At 43.0% G+C, this 19589-nt stretch overlaps 1 protein-coding gene across 1 annotated transcript in view; it reads left to right on the plus strand.

Moving 5' to 3' along the window:
* Positions 1–2905: 2905 nt before the first annotated feature.
* Positions 2906–19589, plus strand: part of LOC138952053 (transient receptor potential protein-like) — a 51906-nt gene continuing 35222 nt past the window's right edge. The window contains exons 1-3 of the mRNA XM_070323628.1: positions 2906–3153; positions 3605–3658; positions 4458–4636. Of these exons, the coding sequence (XP_070179729.1) occupies positions 2982–3153; positions 3605–3658; positions 4458–4636 (405 nt within the window). The 5' untranslated portion in view covers positions 2906–2981. The remainder of the gene's footprint in view (positions 3154–3604; positions 3659–4457; positions 4637–19589) is intronic.

Here is a 19589-nt window from a genome sequence, read left to right on the forward strand (position 1 = left end):
CACACAAAACACACACTCATAGTCATACGCACATCCCGTGATCGGGAGGTCGTGGGTTCGAACCCCGGCCGGGTCATACCTGACTTTAAAATTGGCAATCTAGTGGCTGCTCCGCCTGGCGTCTGGCATTATGGGGTTAGTGCTATAGGACTGGTTGGTCCGGTGTCAGAACAGGGGCGGACGAGGGGGGGGTTTCTGGGGTTTCCGGAAACCCCCCCCCAGCCAAAAAATAAAAATATTTTTGTGTGTTTTTTTGGGTTGAGTTTCAATTTTGTGGGTATTAATCAGTGACAAAATCTGCTGCCTGGAACTGGTAATGATCATCCTCAGAATGCACCAGCTTGCACCATTTTGCATCCTTTTTTTCAAAATTTTCCGGGGGGGCATGCCCCCGGACCCCCCTAGCAAGCTAGGCGCTTCGCGCCGTCGGCTCGGCGCTTCGCGCCTTCACACCCATATCTTCACAATATACTTTTGGAAACCCCCCCCATAAAATGAACTGATCCGCCCCTGCAGAATAATGTGACTGGGTGAGACTTCTGTCTTGTGTGTGGCGCACGGCATGTCAAAGCAGCACCGCCCTGATATGGCCCTTCGTGGTCGGCTGGGAGTTAAGCAAACAAACAAACAAATACGCACATAGACAGACGGACACACACACCTTTACAAACAAACACATATACACACTCACACACACACAAACATACACACAAATTCATGCACACACATATTCACACACACACTCTCTCCCTCTCTCTCTCTCTCTCTCTCTCTTTCTTACACACACACACACACACACACACACACACACACACACACACACACACACACACACACACACGCGCGTACAGACTCATGCGCACACACACACACACACACACAAACAGTAACACTGACACATGTGCACAAAATGAACACATACACACACCGCGCGAGAGAAAAAGACTACAAGGAGGCATGACGTCATGATGCATTAATTGACGTCACCGTGACGTAATCTTCTTACGCGAGCTTTATCCATAGACTTGGAAACTACGGAATTTCTACCCGTCCAAAGCGGCATTGGGTGGCGTTTGCTCAAAAAATGGGGGAGCCTACTGCACCCACCGTATTTTTGTTAGTATGGTCCCAATATTTGGTGAACTTCCATCTTCAACTGTAGCCCGTAGCCGGGCACAAAGAATCCTTCTTTATCCCCGAGTACGCAGTGGGAGGGTCCAGCAGACTTTAATTGTGTGTCTGTCTGTCTGTTCGTCTCGATGGGAAACTACTGGGCGCAGTTCGTTCAAAAGTTGATAGACTAACTTGAAAATAGGTCCGATTGATCGTATTAAAACTTCATAATGTTACCTGGGACCTAAATGCCCCAAAAAACACAAAAGCCACTCTTAACGGTGGGAGGTTTTGCGGTGGGAGGCTGGTCGCTTTGCGAACAGCCTCAGCCGAACACGTCACGGAGTGACGAGAAAAGCGTGATTTATGCAGCCAGCGGGTGCGGGGATTTGAAAGAAACAACAATGCAGTGTTTGTCTCGGTGAGACTGAAAGAGAGACAAGAGAGCACGAGAGAGAGCGACAGGGACACACAGTGACCAAAGTGATCCGGGTTCGATTCCCGGCATGGGCGGTCTATTTTTATTTTTTTTAATTCTTGTTTACTATTGTTTATTATGAACGTTTTAATGTTTCATTTTACTGTAATAGTTTTTATTAATTGTGTAAAATAAATAAATAATATATATTTTTTTTTAATCCAAGTGATCCGGGTTCGATTCCCGGCATGGGCGGTCTATTTTTTTATATATTTTTTTTTATTCTTGTTTTACTCTAATAATTTTTTTAATTGTGTAAAATAAATAAATAATTTTTTTTTTTAATCCACGTGCACAAGACAAAAACTTTCATACTGGGGGAGCGTACTCGGGTCCAGCGCCAGCGTTTTTTATCATGTTTTATCGGTATGAAAATTTCTCAAGTCGATTACAGTATAGCGTTCGTGGGATACCTCCAGCTTCGCTGGGATTAAGTAGATGTGCAACGCCAAGGCACTGCATACCCCAGCGAAAGACAAACCTCTCTCTTACTCTCTCTCTCTCTCTCTCTCTCTCAAACACACACACACACACACACACACACACACACCCTAAGTTACACACGTACACACATACACACTCACTCACTCACTCTTTCACACACACTTCATACACACAAAACACACCCCCATACGCACATATAGACAGACGGACATACACACCTTTACAAACAAACACACATACACACACACATATAAATTATACACTTTCGCACACGCACATACACACCCACTCTCTCTTTCTCTCTCTCTCTCTTTTTCTCTTATACAAACAGACACACACACACACACATGTACATGTATACGCACGCATGTACTGACGCACACACACACACACACACACACACACACACACACACACACTCACACATGGACTCACACAAATCTCATACACACAAAACACACACTCATACGCACATAGACCGGCACGGTTGGCCTAGTGGTAAGGCGTCCGCCCCGTGATCGGGAGGTCGTTGCTTCGAACCCAGGCCGGGTCATACCTAAGACTTTAAAATTGGCAATCTATAGTGGCTGCTCCGCCTGACGTCTGGTATAGTAGGGGTAGTGCTAGAACTGGTTGGTCCGGTGTCAGAATAATGTGACTGGGTGAGACATGAAGCCTGTGCTGCGACTTCAGTCTTGTGTGTGGCGCACGTTATATGTCAAAGCAGCACCGCCCTGATATGGCCCTTCGTGGTCGGCTTGGCGTTAAGCAAACAAACAAAACAAAAAATGCGTGAATCTTGGGACATGATTCACGCGCGACTCCTGTGATATGTTCCATGCGTGACTCCTGTGGCATGTGACGATATCTTATGAGTGACTGACATGGCATGCCTCATGAGCGACTGCCGTGACAAAGCTCACACGTGACTGCTGTTGCATGTCTCATGCATGACTCGCATGCCAACGTTACTGTGCAGGACGCCAACCGCTGTTACTGTGCCAACAGCTTGGGAAGCTCGATGTTGAAAGTGAACTCAACTCTTTGCTACGAAAGATGTCTCGGCAACAGTCGCCAGCGATGTGGCGGTCGTATGGCTTTGTCTGTCTATGAAACAGGTAGAGGAACACACACACACACACTCATAACTCATAACTCATAACATTTTATTGATCCAACAAAGGAAATTAATTTAGTCATCAGCACATATAGGTCATTAATTAATAACTATAAAAGAATAAAAGAAGAAAATTCATAAAACCCATGATATAAAAATACCCTTTTTTCTTGCACACCTGACACACCGACACACCAATACACATGCATACATGCCTACATACATACCTACATACATACCTACATACATACATACACACACTCACACACACACACACACACACACACACACACACACACACACAACACTCACACACTCATACATACACACACTTACACTTTCACACATACACACACACACACCCACCCACACACAGATACAAAAAGCAACACCCCCCTCCCCCCACTACAGACACGGTACCTTTAATGATATTTCGTGTGTTTATTAATCAGGGTACGAGCAAGAGCCTCCATTCAATACAAAGGATGTCAAGAAAATTCCCGGTGGTGAGTAATTGTCAAAAGTATTTAAACAAGCATATTCACGTTTAGTTCAGGAGCTCACGAGGAGAGAAGAGGATTGCAATAACTCATTTAAAATGATTGTGGTGGCGACGACGATGACGATGGTGATGATGGTGGTGGTGGTGATGATGATGATGATGATGATGATGATGATGATGATGATGATGATGATGATGATACCCCCCGCGGGTTAGGGGGAAGAATTTACCCAATGCTCCCCAGCATGTCGTGAGAGGCGACTAACGGATTCTGTTTCTCCTTTTACCCTTGTTAAGTTTCTTGTATAGAATATAGTCAATGTTTGTAAAGATTTTAGTCAAGCAGAATGTAAGAAATGTTAAGTCCTTTGTACTGGAAACTTGCATTCTCCCAGTAAGGTCATATATTGTACTACGTTGCAAGCCCCTGGAGCAATTTTTTGATTAGTGCTTTTGTGAACAAGAAACAATTAACAAGTGGCTCTATCCCATCTCCCCCCCCCCTTTCCCCGTCGCGATATAACCTTCGTGGTTGAAAACGACGTTAAACACCAAATAAAGAAAGAAAAATACGATGATGACTTCAATGACACTCTCAATGATAATACGATACTGTTGCCGCTGCTGATGCTCTTGATCAGATGGTGATGTTATTGCTGCTGCTGATGATGATAAAGGTGATGATGATGACGAACACGACGACGACGAAGACAACGACGACGACAACAGCAATGGTGATGACCCAAACAAAAAAACGACGACAACATAAACTACGATGCTAATGATGAACTTCCTTGTCACAGCTACGATGGGGTGTCGAGTTGAAACGAAGACGGACTCGGTTTGCTGGACGAACGAACAAGTCCGCAGAAAACGCCCAGATTTGCCCGCACCACGCTCGGAATTCTTCAGTCCACGGATGAGCCCAATTATGTGTATCACATACTGTGTAAGCCTAAGGGCCACGTTGGCTGCTTTCAAGGTAACCACGCAACAAATTAGTCTTTCTTGCAAGCGATTTTTATCTTCGACTTGGTTTGCTGAACTAGCCGCAACAGATTCAGAACACGATAACAGCAATGTACTCTCTTTCATTGTTATCGTGTTCTTCTCACCTACCGGCACGGTTGGCCTAGTGGTAAGGCGTCCGCCCCGTGATCGGGAGGTCGTGGGTTCGAACCCCGGCCGGGTCATACCTAAGACTTTAAAATTCAGTGGCAATCTAGTGGCTGCTCCGCCTGGCGTCTAGCATTATGGGGTTAGTGCTAGGACTGGTTGGTCCGGTGTCAGAATAATGTGACTGGGTGAGACATGAAGCCTGTGCTGCGACTTCTGTCTTGTGTGTGGCGCACGTTATATGTCAAAGCAGCACCGCCCTGATATGGCCCTTCGTGGTCGGCTGGGCGTTAAGCAAACAAACAAACAAAACAAACAAACAAACCAAACAAACAAACAAACAAACAAACAAAATCTTCTCACCTGCAGTCTCTTGTTCCCATTCTCATAACAGATTCGGCAACTTTCGAAAATGTAAAGCCTTTTGTTTTTTACCACCGTGGAAAAAAATTGACAGATTAGCCGAAGAAGATTCGGTGTATTGCCGAGTGCCGACGTCCATTGACTCCCACTGTAATATATCCTTGTTGTCAAGGGCTTGAACCTCTCGAACATCTAGAAAAGTGGTCCGATTTTTGTTTGTTAGCTACTTTATGAAGCATAAAGATGATATTCATGTGATAGGGTGGAGTGGAAGGGGGGGATAGGCCAGGAAGCATAAATGAGACGCCAAGACAGAGGTTGCGATAACGTGACTTTTACTTAACGTATACCAGAAAGTAGACACCAGAAAGCAAACACCAGAAAGTAGACACCAGAAAGTACATCAGAAAGTACATCAGAAAGTACATCAAAAAGTACATCAGAAAGCAGACACCAGAAAGTATACACCAGAAAGCAGTGTCTGATGACACATGAAAAGAAAAGAAAACATAATATAAGTACATGGCATAACAAGTAAAACGCACCATTCATACCAATGCATCCTAACCATACATACATTCCACAATAAACCTATGAATGTATGACTGTATCATTTGTCAAAATAATCATGACAAATATAGACAAGTAACAATACAGCCAAAATCCTGCAGACACAGCATTCTCTGAAAGAGAATCCACAGTGAGTTAAACAACTCCACAACAGCTAATGTCAAGGGAAGTAACCAACATCTTCCCTTAGGCCTAAGCCTTGCATAGGAAAATGCTCTACATAAATTAACCAACTGCATGAACCGCAACTGCAAAATAATTGTTATTATTAAGTATGTTCATCGCCATGAAGACACATCTTCATCGAGTTGAATAATAACGACAAGAATAAGAAAGATAACTCAGGCATGGGGTAAGCGCAAGCTCCCATGCTTCAAAATTAAGCGTTGGACAACAGTCTATTACTTTACAGGGAAGCGCGACTAAATCATAACGCCTTAGATTAAAAGTCTGTTTTGCATCTATGCGACTGCACAAAATGTTAGGTTGTTTCAGTCGCAAAGTTCTTCTGTAGGCAAGCGCCTTTAAAGTGCAACATGAGAATTAATAGTCAAAATTGTGCAGCCTGTAGACAATATCTTCCTATTGTCTGAAATCTTAACTCAGAAGATCTCTATCATTCTCATGCCTGAATTCATCAAACTCATGATACGAGTTCATTACCCAAAATATATGTGTCAACCATAATTCCCGTTCATCAATTGTAGGGGTTTCTGCGCCTAAATCGTAAATAGGTAGCTTTACGGGCCAATGGCACCGAGGGCTTAACTTTGGGCTTTTAACCGACTACTACTCAGACTTTACTGATCTCCAGAAATAATATGTGATAAAATGGGGAAAAATGGCAACGATACACATGGGTTACGATACACGCGCGAGTTTTATGTGCTAGACATTATTTAGCCCAGTGGAATGCTAGTACAAAATGTGTATATGTGTTTTCCCCAAACAAAGCCCATTGAACTGGCGGGAAAATGAGGACGAGTCTGCCTTACTTGATTCTCTTACGAGTCTTTAATTCACAAGACTCTAAAACAACATTAGAACAACTGGTCATCAAATATTAGAAGTTATTAACGCTCAATTTCAGCGTCAAATTGTACATATATATGCAAACATCATAGCATCAAATGAAACATAAGAATAAAGCACAAGGAAAGAATACAGCATAAGGAATGAGGGGGAAAAAAACACCAAGTTCTTCCTCAATCTAGAAAAAGTACGGGCAAATGCAAAACTATTTCCGAATATTGAATTAGAGAATGGAGACAAGATACATGACCAATTTGAAATTTTAAAAACACAAAAAGAATACTATGCAAACCTCTATAGCCGTGAAATAAACATACCTGAGTCGGTTGTATCTAACAGTGTTGACAACTTCCTTGGCGAGTGCGAACTTCCAAAATTAAGTGAAGACGAAATGCAACAATGTGAAGGTATAATTACCATTGAAGAAGCCTCCAATGCTCTTAGAATGATGAAAAACGGGTCTTCGCCCGGTCTGGACGGTCTGACTACTGAATTTGTTAAAATATTTTGGTGTAAACTGAAGGATGTAATTGTGCAATCCTTTAATTACTCTTTTGATCATGGTTCTTTGTCCTACACCCAAAGGGCAGCAGTATTAACCTTATTGCATAAAGGAAAAGATCTGCCAAAAAACAAACTTACAAACTGGCGACCCATCTCACTGACAAACACTGATTACAAAATTTTAGCCAAGTCTCTTGCAAATCGACTGAGCAAAGTAATAAATAAAGTGGTCAATGAGGACCAGGTCGGTTATATGAAAGGAAGGCATGTCTCATCCACTATAAGAACTATAGACGATGTGATTGAATATTGCAGAATTAATAGGAAACCTGGGATTTTATTAGCATTGGATTTTCAAAAGGCATTCGACAGTATATCCAAAAAATATATGATTTGTGCATTTCGTAAATTTGGCTTTGGAAAAGATTTTATACAATGGGTAAATGTGTTGTTTAATGAAACCAGAAGTTGTATTGTGTACAATGGGTGGCTGTCGGAAAACTTTGATGTAAAATGTGGCATTAGACAAGGATGTCCGTTCTCACCGATGGCATTTATTATTGGTCTGGAATTTCTGGCTATACGATTTAGGCAGAGCAACGAAGTAAAAGGCCTTAATGTAACTTGTAGAAATATTTTAAAAATTCTATTATACGCCGATGATATCACTTTGTTTTTGAGAGACGCGGATGACGTTACAATGGTTCTACAGATTATAGACGTATTTTCGGAGGTGTCAGGCTTGTGCTTGAATAAGCTAAAGTCTGAAGCAATGGGAATTGGATCAAGTAAAAATATCAATTTTAATTTTGAGGTAAAATGTGTTCGGCAGATTAAAATATTGGGAGTAAACTTTAACAGTGAGAAAAGCGCATCCGAAATTGAACTAAACTGGTCAAGTAAAATTGATAAGATTAAGCAAAGCATCTTCACTTGGGAAAAAAGGAACCTGGGCATTCCTGGAAAAATTTGCATTATCAAAACTTTTCTGCTCTCACAGTTAGTTTATTTAATGCAATCTATTTGTATCCCTGACAAAGTGCTGCAGGAAATAAACACAATATTATATCGTTTTCTGTGGAGGAAAAAAGACTGTAATAAAAAAGCATTTGAAAAAGTAAAAAGAGTTGTTTTAAATAGCAGTACCGAAAAGGGTGGTATTGATATGATAGACGTCAAAACAATGCAAAACTCCTTCTTATGTCAATGGTTAAGCAAACTCTCATCTGGCAACTTTTCATGCAAATGGACATGGATCCCAAACAAATATTTTGAAGGGTTCGGTTGTGGCCTTGCCTGCTTTACTACAGCTATTCGACCGTCTAAGTTTAAGGGAATTGGAAGAATAAAATCGATATTTTGGACAGCTGTTGCTCGAACATGGTTAGAACATAATACAATTTCTCAGAACGATTGCGTGCAAGACAACTGCTTATGGAACAATCCAAGTATAATTTATCAAAATAACGTTCTGTATTATGAGAACTGGGCCCGGTCAGGCATTACGTATGTAGGAGACATGTTAGGTAATCACGGTATCAAGTCCTATCCCGCTATCCAAGCAAGTGTTTACGCTTCACCTGGCCTCTACTTGGAATATATTGTAGTTCGATCAGCAGTATCTGAATATATTAAGAAAAGCAATTATGATCCTAACCAACCTGTATTGAATAGACAAAACAATCTTCTTTTCAATAAAACGAGTATTAAAAGTGCCAGGCAATTCCGTGAATATATTGTTGAAGAAAAGTACACTACCCCGAGATCTATCAACTTCTGGCGTGATATGTTTGGCATTAATGTCGACCAGTCACATTGGAACCTGGCCAAAAATGTAACCCAAGAATCCAGATTAAGAGAGCTGCACTGGAAAATATTACACACGATTTATCCAACAAATGTTCTTCTGTATAAAATTGGAATACGAGATAGTGTGAGATGCCCCTTCTGTCCAACCGAAATAGATTACGTTGAACATTTTTTTGTTAATTGTAAGAAAATAAAAGTGCTATGGAGATACGTTGAACAAATTATTTATGAGAAATATAAAATAAGAATAGTCTTTGGAGTAGAACATATTTTGTGTGGTTATATTAATGGTGCTGACTCAATAAAATGCAAATATATAAATCACTTGATTTTGATAGGAAAGATGTGCATAAACAAATATAGATATGGAACGCCCACTGATATTATAATAATGTTTGACAAAGAGAAACAAATACGAAACGTAGAATAGTGTATCATATACTTCTTTTCTGGCTTCCCTCACCGCCCCCTCTTTCTTTCGTTTCGCTAAAAGGAGAACGGTACCGGGGTAAAGGCGGAACTTACATTGTTACACTAAACACCACTTGTATGAAAAGAGAACTGTTACTAAGAAAACTTTAGCACGCTTACAATTTGCTTTTCCTCTTACTTAATGTGATTGGTACTATGTTAACTCCATCATGACACCGCCACAAACAACACCTAAGTCAACCCAAACACAGACACATGTAAGACAATAACCAACATTAAAGATGCAAGATTTTGTCCATTGTAGAAAACCACATACAATTGATAAATATATAAAACGCCAATGAAGAAGGACGCTCAGCTGTAGAGAGAAAGAAAGAAAGAAGAGAAAAGGAAAGGAAAAAATAAAAAATAAAAAATAAAAAAAATTAGGGTTTCATTCTTTTCATTTATTTTTCAGCTTGAAGCGGACTGCATGCAACTGAGGCAAAAAAAAAAGAAGAAAATAAGAAAAAAAAAAAAAAAAAAAAAAAAAGCATAAGGAATGAATAAAGCATTTAGTAACTTACAGATTCTCCTCAGTGAGCACACGTAAAAGGAACACAAAACCTGCTGCTGACGATAGTCGCGAAACACAAGAGCACAGGTTTCGGAATTCAGTTACAACCACACGTCGACCGTTTACGTCAACCGACACATATGAGCAGCACACAGCTCAGTATCACAAATCGCGTTCTCTGCTCTACTACTAAATGTTCAGTCTTTTAAAGGCTGGTCACTTCCGTTAGCCAATAGGGAGGCTACCTATGTGTCAGACAACGGGGGGCGTTCTACTTAAGATTGCCTGCCAAATCAGTGAAAGGGATCGTTAAAGAGGCAGAAATCGTTACAGAGGTGTCACGCACCGGAAATATTACGCACAGCGGATAAGGCTCATTAGATTACAAGCAGTGTCAAAGCTGATACACAGAAGGGGGGGGGGGGGGGGGTAAGAGACTAAAACCTCCTAGCCACCTGGCATCTCCTATGATGTACCCTGTCAAAAGAAATGACACCCACTTGACAAAACGCCGAGTCCAACGATACAGAGTCAGTCTGGCGGCACATTACATAACGACCACCTAAATCTGAGATAAGAGGTTAGAAAGGAATCCGGTCAAGAGTCTACCCTACGATAGTAAACACACAATAATCCTAGCGGGAGACACAACTTGGGTCAGGGGAAGATAATAGACAGGGGAGGCAACTGGGTCGGGCAGGAGATAATTACACAAAAAGACTAGGATACGCCACTTGGCTACATCCCCCCCAGCTCTATACCAACTGCGTCCTCGCAGGTACAGCGCCTCGGGAAGAGCTGAAAATGACATCTATAAATCAAACACAAGTTCACCCAAGTGAAACAACAAATAAAATCAGAAACGGTAACGGATGACACTCACAGTCACCCAACCCATTCATACAAGACACAATACAACAGGCAATCAATAATCATAGTGTACACACAGTCTCTTAGCTGAGCACAATAGCTAACAAGCAAGCAAGGCATGGTTACGCCACATGTGTAACTGAAGAGTTTTCATGATTTCACGAGGGGGTGGTTTAGCTGGGAGTAAAGGGGCAGGACAAATTGAGCACAGAATCCCACAATGTTATCGGGTCAGCGTCGTGAAGCTCTACGGGGGCTGGGGCTGTCGCAAGCCGATGCTCTTTCTCTGTGAGCTGCTGTTGCAACAACGCTTCCAGGTCTTTGCGAATGTGTCCTGCTGCTTTCCGCTCAATTGACACCTCTTCACACTTGAAGACTAACCGCTCTCTAAGTTGGCGTATTTCTAAATCCTTCTGGAAGCGTTCATCCTGTAACTGTTGCTTGGCCTCCAGTTCCTTCTTCAGTCGGGTCTCTAATCTGTCAATGGAGGCCTCGTGCTTCGACGTCAGCTGTTCCTGAGCAGTCACAACCTCCTCTGTCTGACTGCTCTGCTCGCGGGGCGGTTGCTTGATGGATGTTGACTGCTGGTCCACACGTAGCTCACTGGGCTGTCTCCATGACAACGGTTGTTGACTCCCATGACGCTTGGTAGGGCACCTGCTCTGTAGGTGCCCGTGGCGGTTGCAAAGCCAACAACGTGGCTTCGCGGATGGTTGCTGTTGACGTAAGGCAGCTCGAGGGTGTTGGTCCAGGGCAGCTCGAAGCTCTGCTGAGCTGACGGCGAGTTCGTTGACTGGGACCTGCAGCCTGCTTAACCCGGCACTCCTCTCTTTGGAAACAGGAGTTGCTTGGTCAGCCACTACATCGACATCTTCCCTCATCCACCTGAGAGCTTCGGCACGGACTGCCGCAAAAGTGACAGCCTCACGCCCTCTCACAAAGCGCAGCAGATCTCGTCGTAGAGGATGCAAAAACAGTCCATCGATGAAATGATCCCGGAGAGCATCATCTGTTAATGTATCAGGAACAACAGAATTAATCTTGACATGCAGAGACTGCAAACTGTGGGCGTATGAAAGAAGGCCCTCCTCTTGTCCCTGGTAGCGCGTGAAGAATGACGAAAGCAGTGAAGAACTGCTGGCGTGGTCACCAAACGTGTCCTGCAGAATGGTCAGGACTAGGTCAGCCGTAGCGGTCGCCTGAGGGGGGTGCAGGTTAACCTCCTTCCTGGCAGCCCCAACGAGTGACTGGATCAGCCACTCTGCTCCCTCCCCTCCAAGTGCCGCCATGTTGAAGTGGGAAATGACGCGACGTGCCTCGGTGCTGAAATCGTCGAGCTGACAGCCATCGTCACCACCAGTGAAGACAGGAAGCCTGGGAGGGGGGAACATCTGCCACTGGGGTCTAGGCACCCCGTCGACCGCCATCTTGGATGTGCTGAGTCAATCCTACACTGCTTTCGCTGCTTTCTGGTGTTAAACTACGGCGTCTCTACTTCCTGAACCCTGCTCGCAGCGCCAGATGTGATAGGGTGGAGTGGAAGGGGGGGATAGGCCAGGAAGCATAAATGAGACGCCAAGACAGAGGTTGCGATAACGTGACTTTTACTTAACGTATACCAGAAAGTAGACACCAGAAAGCAAACACCAGAAAGTAGACACCAGAAAGTACATCAGAAAGTACATCAAAAAGTACATCAGAAAGCAGACACCAGAAAGTATACACCAGAAAGCAGTGTCTGATGACACATGAAAAGAAAAGAAAACATAATATAAGTACATGGCATAACAAGTAAAACGCACCATTCATACCAATGCATCCTAACCATACATACATTCCACAATAAACCTATGAATGTATGACTGTATCATTTGTCAAAATAATCATGACAAATATAGACAAGTAACAATACAGCCAAAATCCTGCAGACACAGCATTCTCTGAAAGAGAATCCACAGTGAGTTAAACAACTCCACAACAGCTAATGTCAAGGGAAGTAACCAACATCTTCCCTTAGGCCTAAGCCTTGCATAGGAAAATGCTCTACATAAATTAACCAACTGCATGAACCGCAACTGCAAAATAATTGTTATTATTAAGTATGTTCATCGCCATGAAGACACATCTTCATCGAGTTGAATAATAACGACAAGAATAAGAAAGATAACTCAGGCATGGGGTAAGCGCAAGCTCCCATGCTTCAAAATTAAGCGTTGGACAACAGTCTATTACTTTACAGGGAAGCGCGACTAAATCATAACGCCTTAGATTAAAAGTCTGTTTTGCATCTATGCGACTGCACAAAATGTTAGGTTGTTTCAGTCGCAAAGTTCTTCTGTAGGCAAGCGCCTTTAAAGTGCAACATGAGAATTAATAGTCAAAATTGTGCAGCCTGTAGACAATATCTTCCTATTGTCTGAAATCTTAACTCAGAAGATCTCTATCATTCTCATGCCTGAATTCATCAAACTCATGATACGAGTTCATTACCCAAAATATATGTGTCAACCATAATTCCCGTTCATCAATTGTAGGGGTTTCTGCGCCTAAATCGTAAATAGGTAGCTTTACGGGCCAATGTCACCGAGGGCTTAACTTTGGGCTTTTAACCTACTACTACTCAGACATTACTGATCTCCAGAAATAATATGTGATAAAATGGGGAAAAATGGCAACGATACACATGGGTTACGATACACGCGCGAGTTTTATGTGCTAGACATTATTTAGCCCAGTGGAATGCTAGTACAAAATGTGTATATGTGTTTTCCCCAAACAAAGCCCATTGAACTGGCGGGAAAATGAGGACGAGTCTGCCTTACTTGATTCTCTTACGAGTCTTTAATTCACAAGACTCTAAAACAACTTTAGAACAACTGGTCATCAAATATTAGAAGTTATTAACGCTTAATTTCAGCGTCAAATTGTACATATATGCAAACATCATTGCATCAAATGAAACATAAGAATAAAGCACAAGGAAAGAATACAGCATAAGGAATGAATAAAGCATTTAGTAACTTACAGATTCTCCTCAGTGAGCACACGTAAAAGGAACACAAAACCTGCTGCTGACGATAGTCGCGAAACACAAGAGCACAGGTTTCGGAATTCAGTTACAACCACACGTCGACCGTTTACGTCAACCGACACATATGAGCAGCACACAGCTCAGTATCACAAATCGCGTTCTCTGCTCTACTGAATGAATCTAGGGGTCCTTAACGTCCTCACAGGAAATTTTCCTTTTAGGGACGTGAGTTGATGATACGCTAAAAAAAAAAAAATAAATAAATAAATAAAAAAAAGAAGAGAAAGAAAAGGGCAAGAAGACCAAGCAAGCCCGACCGTGATAGGACCCCGACCCCGCTCTCCATGAGTAAGGGAGGGGGGTGGGTCAATAAGAAATATACGTTAAGATCCTTGTAAGAGGAATATTAATAATTTTTCTTTTATATGCGTTGACTTCCTAGGGGAAGGGCCATTAAAAACATGGATTTTAATTCAATTTTAGTTTCGTTAAAAGAAGATAAAAATCAGGACCACCTGTCAAGAGGTCTAAAAGTGACTACATCGTGAGAATAATATAAAGAACATGCGTAAACACGTAATACTGATCTAGTAACATTTGGACACATCATTTCATTTACTATGTACATTAAGGGAAAAGTCTGGGTTGTGGCACTCGATCACTAGGTGGGGCACTGCCCTTCGCTCCCTGTTACCCGAGCGCCAACAACAATTTATAGGAAGAGGAACAATAGCGTTTTAGTTTTAAAAACAACAGGATATGTCAGAGTTGTAGTTTACTTTTGTGAAGAACGAGACATGGTCGAGGCCGTGTTTATCGTCCGGGTTAAAGAGTTGAATTGGCATAAGGTTATATTTGTCCATTAAAGGGTTAATTTTAGTTGGTGGATTTCTTTAGCAGTAAGGTCTTTTGATCCTGCCAGAGATCCCAGGGCCAGCATGGTTTCGCTGGGTGAGATGGGGCCTAGGCTGGTGTCAGTGATGGTATTAAACATGCCTACCAGTGTGTCTATCAGTGCCCCGGGACTTTGCTTTTGCCTGGCCTCGACCATGCCGACCAGAGCGTGTTCCACGAAATCCAAGAGCGGTGTTTGTTCTGTGGAGGGGGTGACTTTTTTAGTCTGGATTTTTATTAAAACTATCTCGGCTAACTCTTTCTCTGCCTCTCGTTGGGCTGCCTTTGTTGATTCGATCATGCCTTCTTGTACTTTGCTCATGACTTTTGAAAATATTTCGTTGATCATTTCGTCTGGGTTAATGGTTTTTGGTTCGGTTTGTCCCTCGTTCAAGTCTAGCTCTTCGGGGGGAGGGTTATGCTTTTGTTTATCCAACTGTTTTTTGCGGAGAGCAGGGACGGGGTGTTTCTTAATTGTGGAGGTAGGGGGTATGTTTGCTGCATCACGCACAGCGTCTCTGCCACGCCCAGCCGCTTTAGCATAGCCGGGCTCTGGTGTGGAGGTAAGCCTCGCCGGCTGCGCACGCCAGAACTCATCGCGCCGCTCAGCAGGGCCTGTCTCTGTTGTGTGTTTGTTAAGTTTTTCTTTTTCTTGAGTTACTTCGATTCGGGCTCGGTGCATGGCCTCTGAATATGGTATGTAGGTGGCCGAGCGGATTTTGTTTGCCCGCATGCGCAATCTGTATTCTTTGCACCCTTGATAGGAGGAAGAGTGACCCTCTTTGCAGTTTACACATGATCTTTCTTTGTCACAGCCGTTTCCGTCGTGGCCGTAGGAGCTACACCTGCCGCACGTTGGTTTCTTTGCTCTGCAGTGAAACTTAAGGTGACCCAGTTTCTGACAGAAGGTGCAGCGCCGCACCGGGCAGGCGAAGGCCTCCACCCCATAAACCTCCCCCTCCAGCACCACACTCTCCGGCAGAACCGCGGCCCTAAAAGTGATCCGCACGGCCTCTGAGGCCTTACCCTCTTTTGTTTTTAGTCTGCGGATCTGTCGGACGGCGGTCTCGCCTTTTTCGACCAGGCCCCCTCCATCAGTCCGAATCCGCACAGTAATGGTCATTTCTTTGAGGTCCTCGTCCGAGTATAACAAGGGGACTCTTTTTATAACTCCCTCTGTTGTCACCTCTGGGGTAAAGGTTTTGATCTTAATGCTCCCTATCTCTGTCAGAGACAGGAGTTTTTGTTGTTGGGCATGTGAGACGCACCCCACCAGCACGCTTCCTCCGGGGAGTTTGCGCACTGATAGGATGGGTCCCACTGCTAGTGTGAAGGTTTTTAGCCTGTTTAGACCCAGGCTGTGAAGTGTGGCAGGGCCTTTTTTAAGATCCTCGCATATCACTGGATACTCGAGAAAGACTGGTGGGGGGTTTGATGTTTCTGGGAACAAAGTTTTTCTTGTACTTGTCCAGGTTCTTGGGTTTTGTTTTTGTTTTTTGTGAGGAGGGTTTTCTTCTGAAGTTGGGATTTTCTCTTTTGTAGCGTCAACGACAGGTACCTCTGTCCCGGCCGTTTCGGACTGTGCTGGTATATTTTGGACAAGGGTGGTTTTCCTTTTCTTGGATTTTTTTTCTGTTTTTAACAAGAACGTACTCGTCCTTTTTTTCTTCTTCGTCTACAGTATTTTCTTGGGTGATCTCATCTCCTGAATCGGTAGACATTGATCGGGAGTGTGGCCTCTTACAGGGGGGCCCCACCCCCGAACAGCTGGCCGACGGGGAAACCCTGCGTTTTTCGAGTTTGTTCTGGAGTAATTTGTTTTTCAGTCTTTGGGCAACTGACTCTGAGCCCCCAGGGGGGACAGACCCTTTGCTCATGGAGACATCCTCGCTTTTGTTTACTTTTTCTTTGACAGGGGGGTGAAGGGGATCTAGGTCCCACTCGTTCATAGTTGAGTCGTTTGTTGAGTCTCCGTCCTCATCAGTCTCTAGACTGGTATCAGTAAGGTTTGGCATGTTGGACAAGTTGGGCGGGGGAGGGAGGTGGGCGCTCAGGCTCCACTCCTCCTCTCTTAATCCGGAGGAATTCAGGGGTAGGTCTGCTAGATAGCTACAGCTAAAGACACTATCCTCCCACTCATTCATTCAGGACACTCACATACAGGCGGACGTGGTCCTATATAAACAAGAGGCAGTCAGTAGCAATGAGCGTGAGAGTGTGCACTGATGAATGCAACTGTTTGTAAAAATATATCGGCCAGTACAGCACCAGGGCTATTTGTTTGTTGGCTAAAGCACCAGGGCTATCTGTTTGCCTGCAAAAGCACGAGGGCTAAAAAAAAAAAAATAAAAAAAAAAAAATAAATAAAAAAATTAAAATTAAAAAAAATAAAAAACCGGTTTAGCAACTCAGGACTAAAAGGCACGGTAAAAGCAGAGCTAGGACAGCTCACGACTTAAAAGAAATAAAAATTAACAACAACGAAGAAACAGTAAGAAACCAACGAGCACAGGTGGTCTAAAAAACAAACAAAATCAGCATCAAGGGCTATGCTTACCACTGGGCATAGAAATAAAAGAAATAAAAGGGCCTCAGCAACGAGGCGCGGAAATAAAAGTGACCAGAGTTAAATCAAGCCCCCGGTTAAGGTCGAAAGAAAGTCACCGGAGCGTTGAGCGGAACAAAGAAAACAAAGAGCCCAAGCATAAACACAAGCAAACAGCGGCCAAAAAGGCAAAGTGAAAAGCACAAACCGTAGCAGGCCAAGTAGTAAAATCAGGTAGTTAAAAGTCAGGTGTAAGCACGAAGCGTTGAGCGTTGGTGGCGTGAGAGCAAAACAAAACGAAGCAACCTCAGCAGAATAAACGCAGTAGGGAAGCAAGTAGTTTAGTGGCTAGAAGCGCTGACCAACAAGTGTTCAGATATTTTTCTAATTGTCGTTTCTAGATAGTAAAATATGTGCTGAAAACGGTCAGCTATCGCACCATCAAGAAATCGGTTCCCTAGTACCCCTTTAAGGCTCTGGAACCACCCCGGGTGGCAATATCGGGTCGCAACAAAGAGTGTTCCCCATAGCCGGAAAGAGCCTCAACCGTGAAAGATAGAAAGAAAGATATTGAACAAAAAAGACGCACAACACCAATGTGAACCATTTGTGTTATCATACTTATATTAAAATATTGATGACCATGGAATAAATGGGTTATTTTTAGATTTCTGACCAAAAATCGCGAAAAACATGACAAATTGTCTTTTTTATAGCCTAAACTATGAAAGATTTAAAGACAAGTATTGAACACAAAAGATAGCAATGGATAATGGCAACAACATTTGCTCTCATTGTTGTACAAAATTGTTGATTTTTTTTAATACTTTTCCGTTTTTGTGGGTTTCACAAAGCATACCAATTAAACGGCAGTCCAGGTAACTCGTCCGAATTTTTGCGGCTAAGAGCCTCAACATTTGAAGATAGAAAGACTATCATTGAACAAAAACTATGGTAAACACTAATGTTAATAACTTTTGATCTCACACTGATATTGAAATATTGATGACCATGCAATTAATGGGCTATTTTCAGATTTGTGGGTACAAAATCGCCCAAAACATGACAAATTGTCTTTTTTCTAGCCTAAAGTATGAAAGATTTAAAGACAAGTATTGAATATAAAACATGGAACGGGATAATAGCAACAACATTTGCACTCATTGTTGTACAAAATTGTTGATTGTTCTTGAATATTTTCCGTTTTTGTGGATTTCACAAAGCGTACCGATTAATCGGCAACCCGTGTCAATCATCCGAATTATTTCATGCTGCGCCAAAACGATTGAAAATGGATGGAATATTAGTGTTTGAAGACAAAAGGCGCACATTGTCATGTTAAGCATATCTTGTTACACCGTATACACATCAAAATCGTGATAGCTCTTGGTTTGAATGTTACAATGTTTGATTTTGTGCAAGTTACACGCATTGATACTGACAAAATGAAATGATATTCCAGGTCAATATATCCAGCGCGCTCTTTGGGTCCCCAAAACACTGTACATGGTGAGTCCCATTGTGGTGCCAAAGTAGAAAATAATAATATTCACTTTAGCGATAGTCCGCAGTAGACGACATCAAATGACACAGACTGTAATGATAACTCAAAACTCGTCATCGCTTTCAGCAAACGCGTCAAAGTCAACCTCCTCATCTTCTTCCTCGTCTTCCTCGTCATCCTCTTCTTCACAACCACCATCTGCCAGAAGATCGATCAGCGACACAGGTAGGATGGGCTTGAGGCACCACACGGGTTCCAGGACACGGTCTGCATTTTTCGTCCATCCCTGCCCCTGGTCGTAGGGTTTGGGCCTCTCCAGAATGCCTTCATGAGCACGCTTGTACAGGGCAACGCGGTGGTTTACTCGCTGAATGTGCGGCATCAGAGCAGATTGGCAGGGAGGCATGCGGGCTAGATCGACCTTACACTTGGACGTGAGTTTCTCGTTGTCTTCCACCATCTTGCGGAGTAGCTTTCCACGAACGACATCAACTGATTTCTCACGACTGTAATTGTACATCAGGCACGTAAACTCTTCCAACTGCTTCACCACCCGAAGTTTGACATCCCAGTCTATGAAAAGATCTTGGAGATGGTGAACCTCCTCGAAGATCCAGACTGTCCAAAGGTGGGGAGACATCGCGAACTGGAGAAGGCCGAAATCAAGAAAAGCGAGGAGGCTGTTCAGAGAGTCATCACTGCTGTCAAG

This window comes from Littorina saxatilis, linkage group LG17, assembly GCF_037325665.1.
Source record: "Littorina saxatilis isolate snail1 linkage group LG17, US_GU_Lsax_2.0, whole genome shotgun sequence".
In the NCBI taxonomy this organism is placed as follows: Eukaryota; Metazoa; Mollusca; class Gastropoda; order Littorinimorpha; family Littorinidae; genus Littorina; species Littorina saxatilis.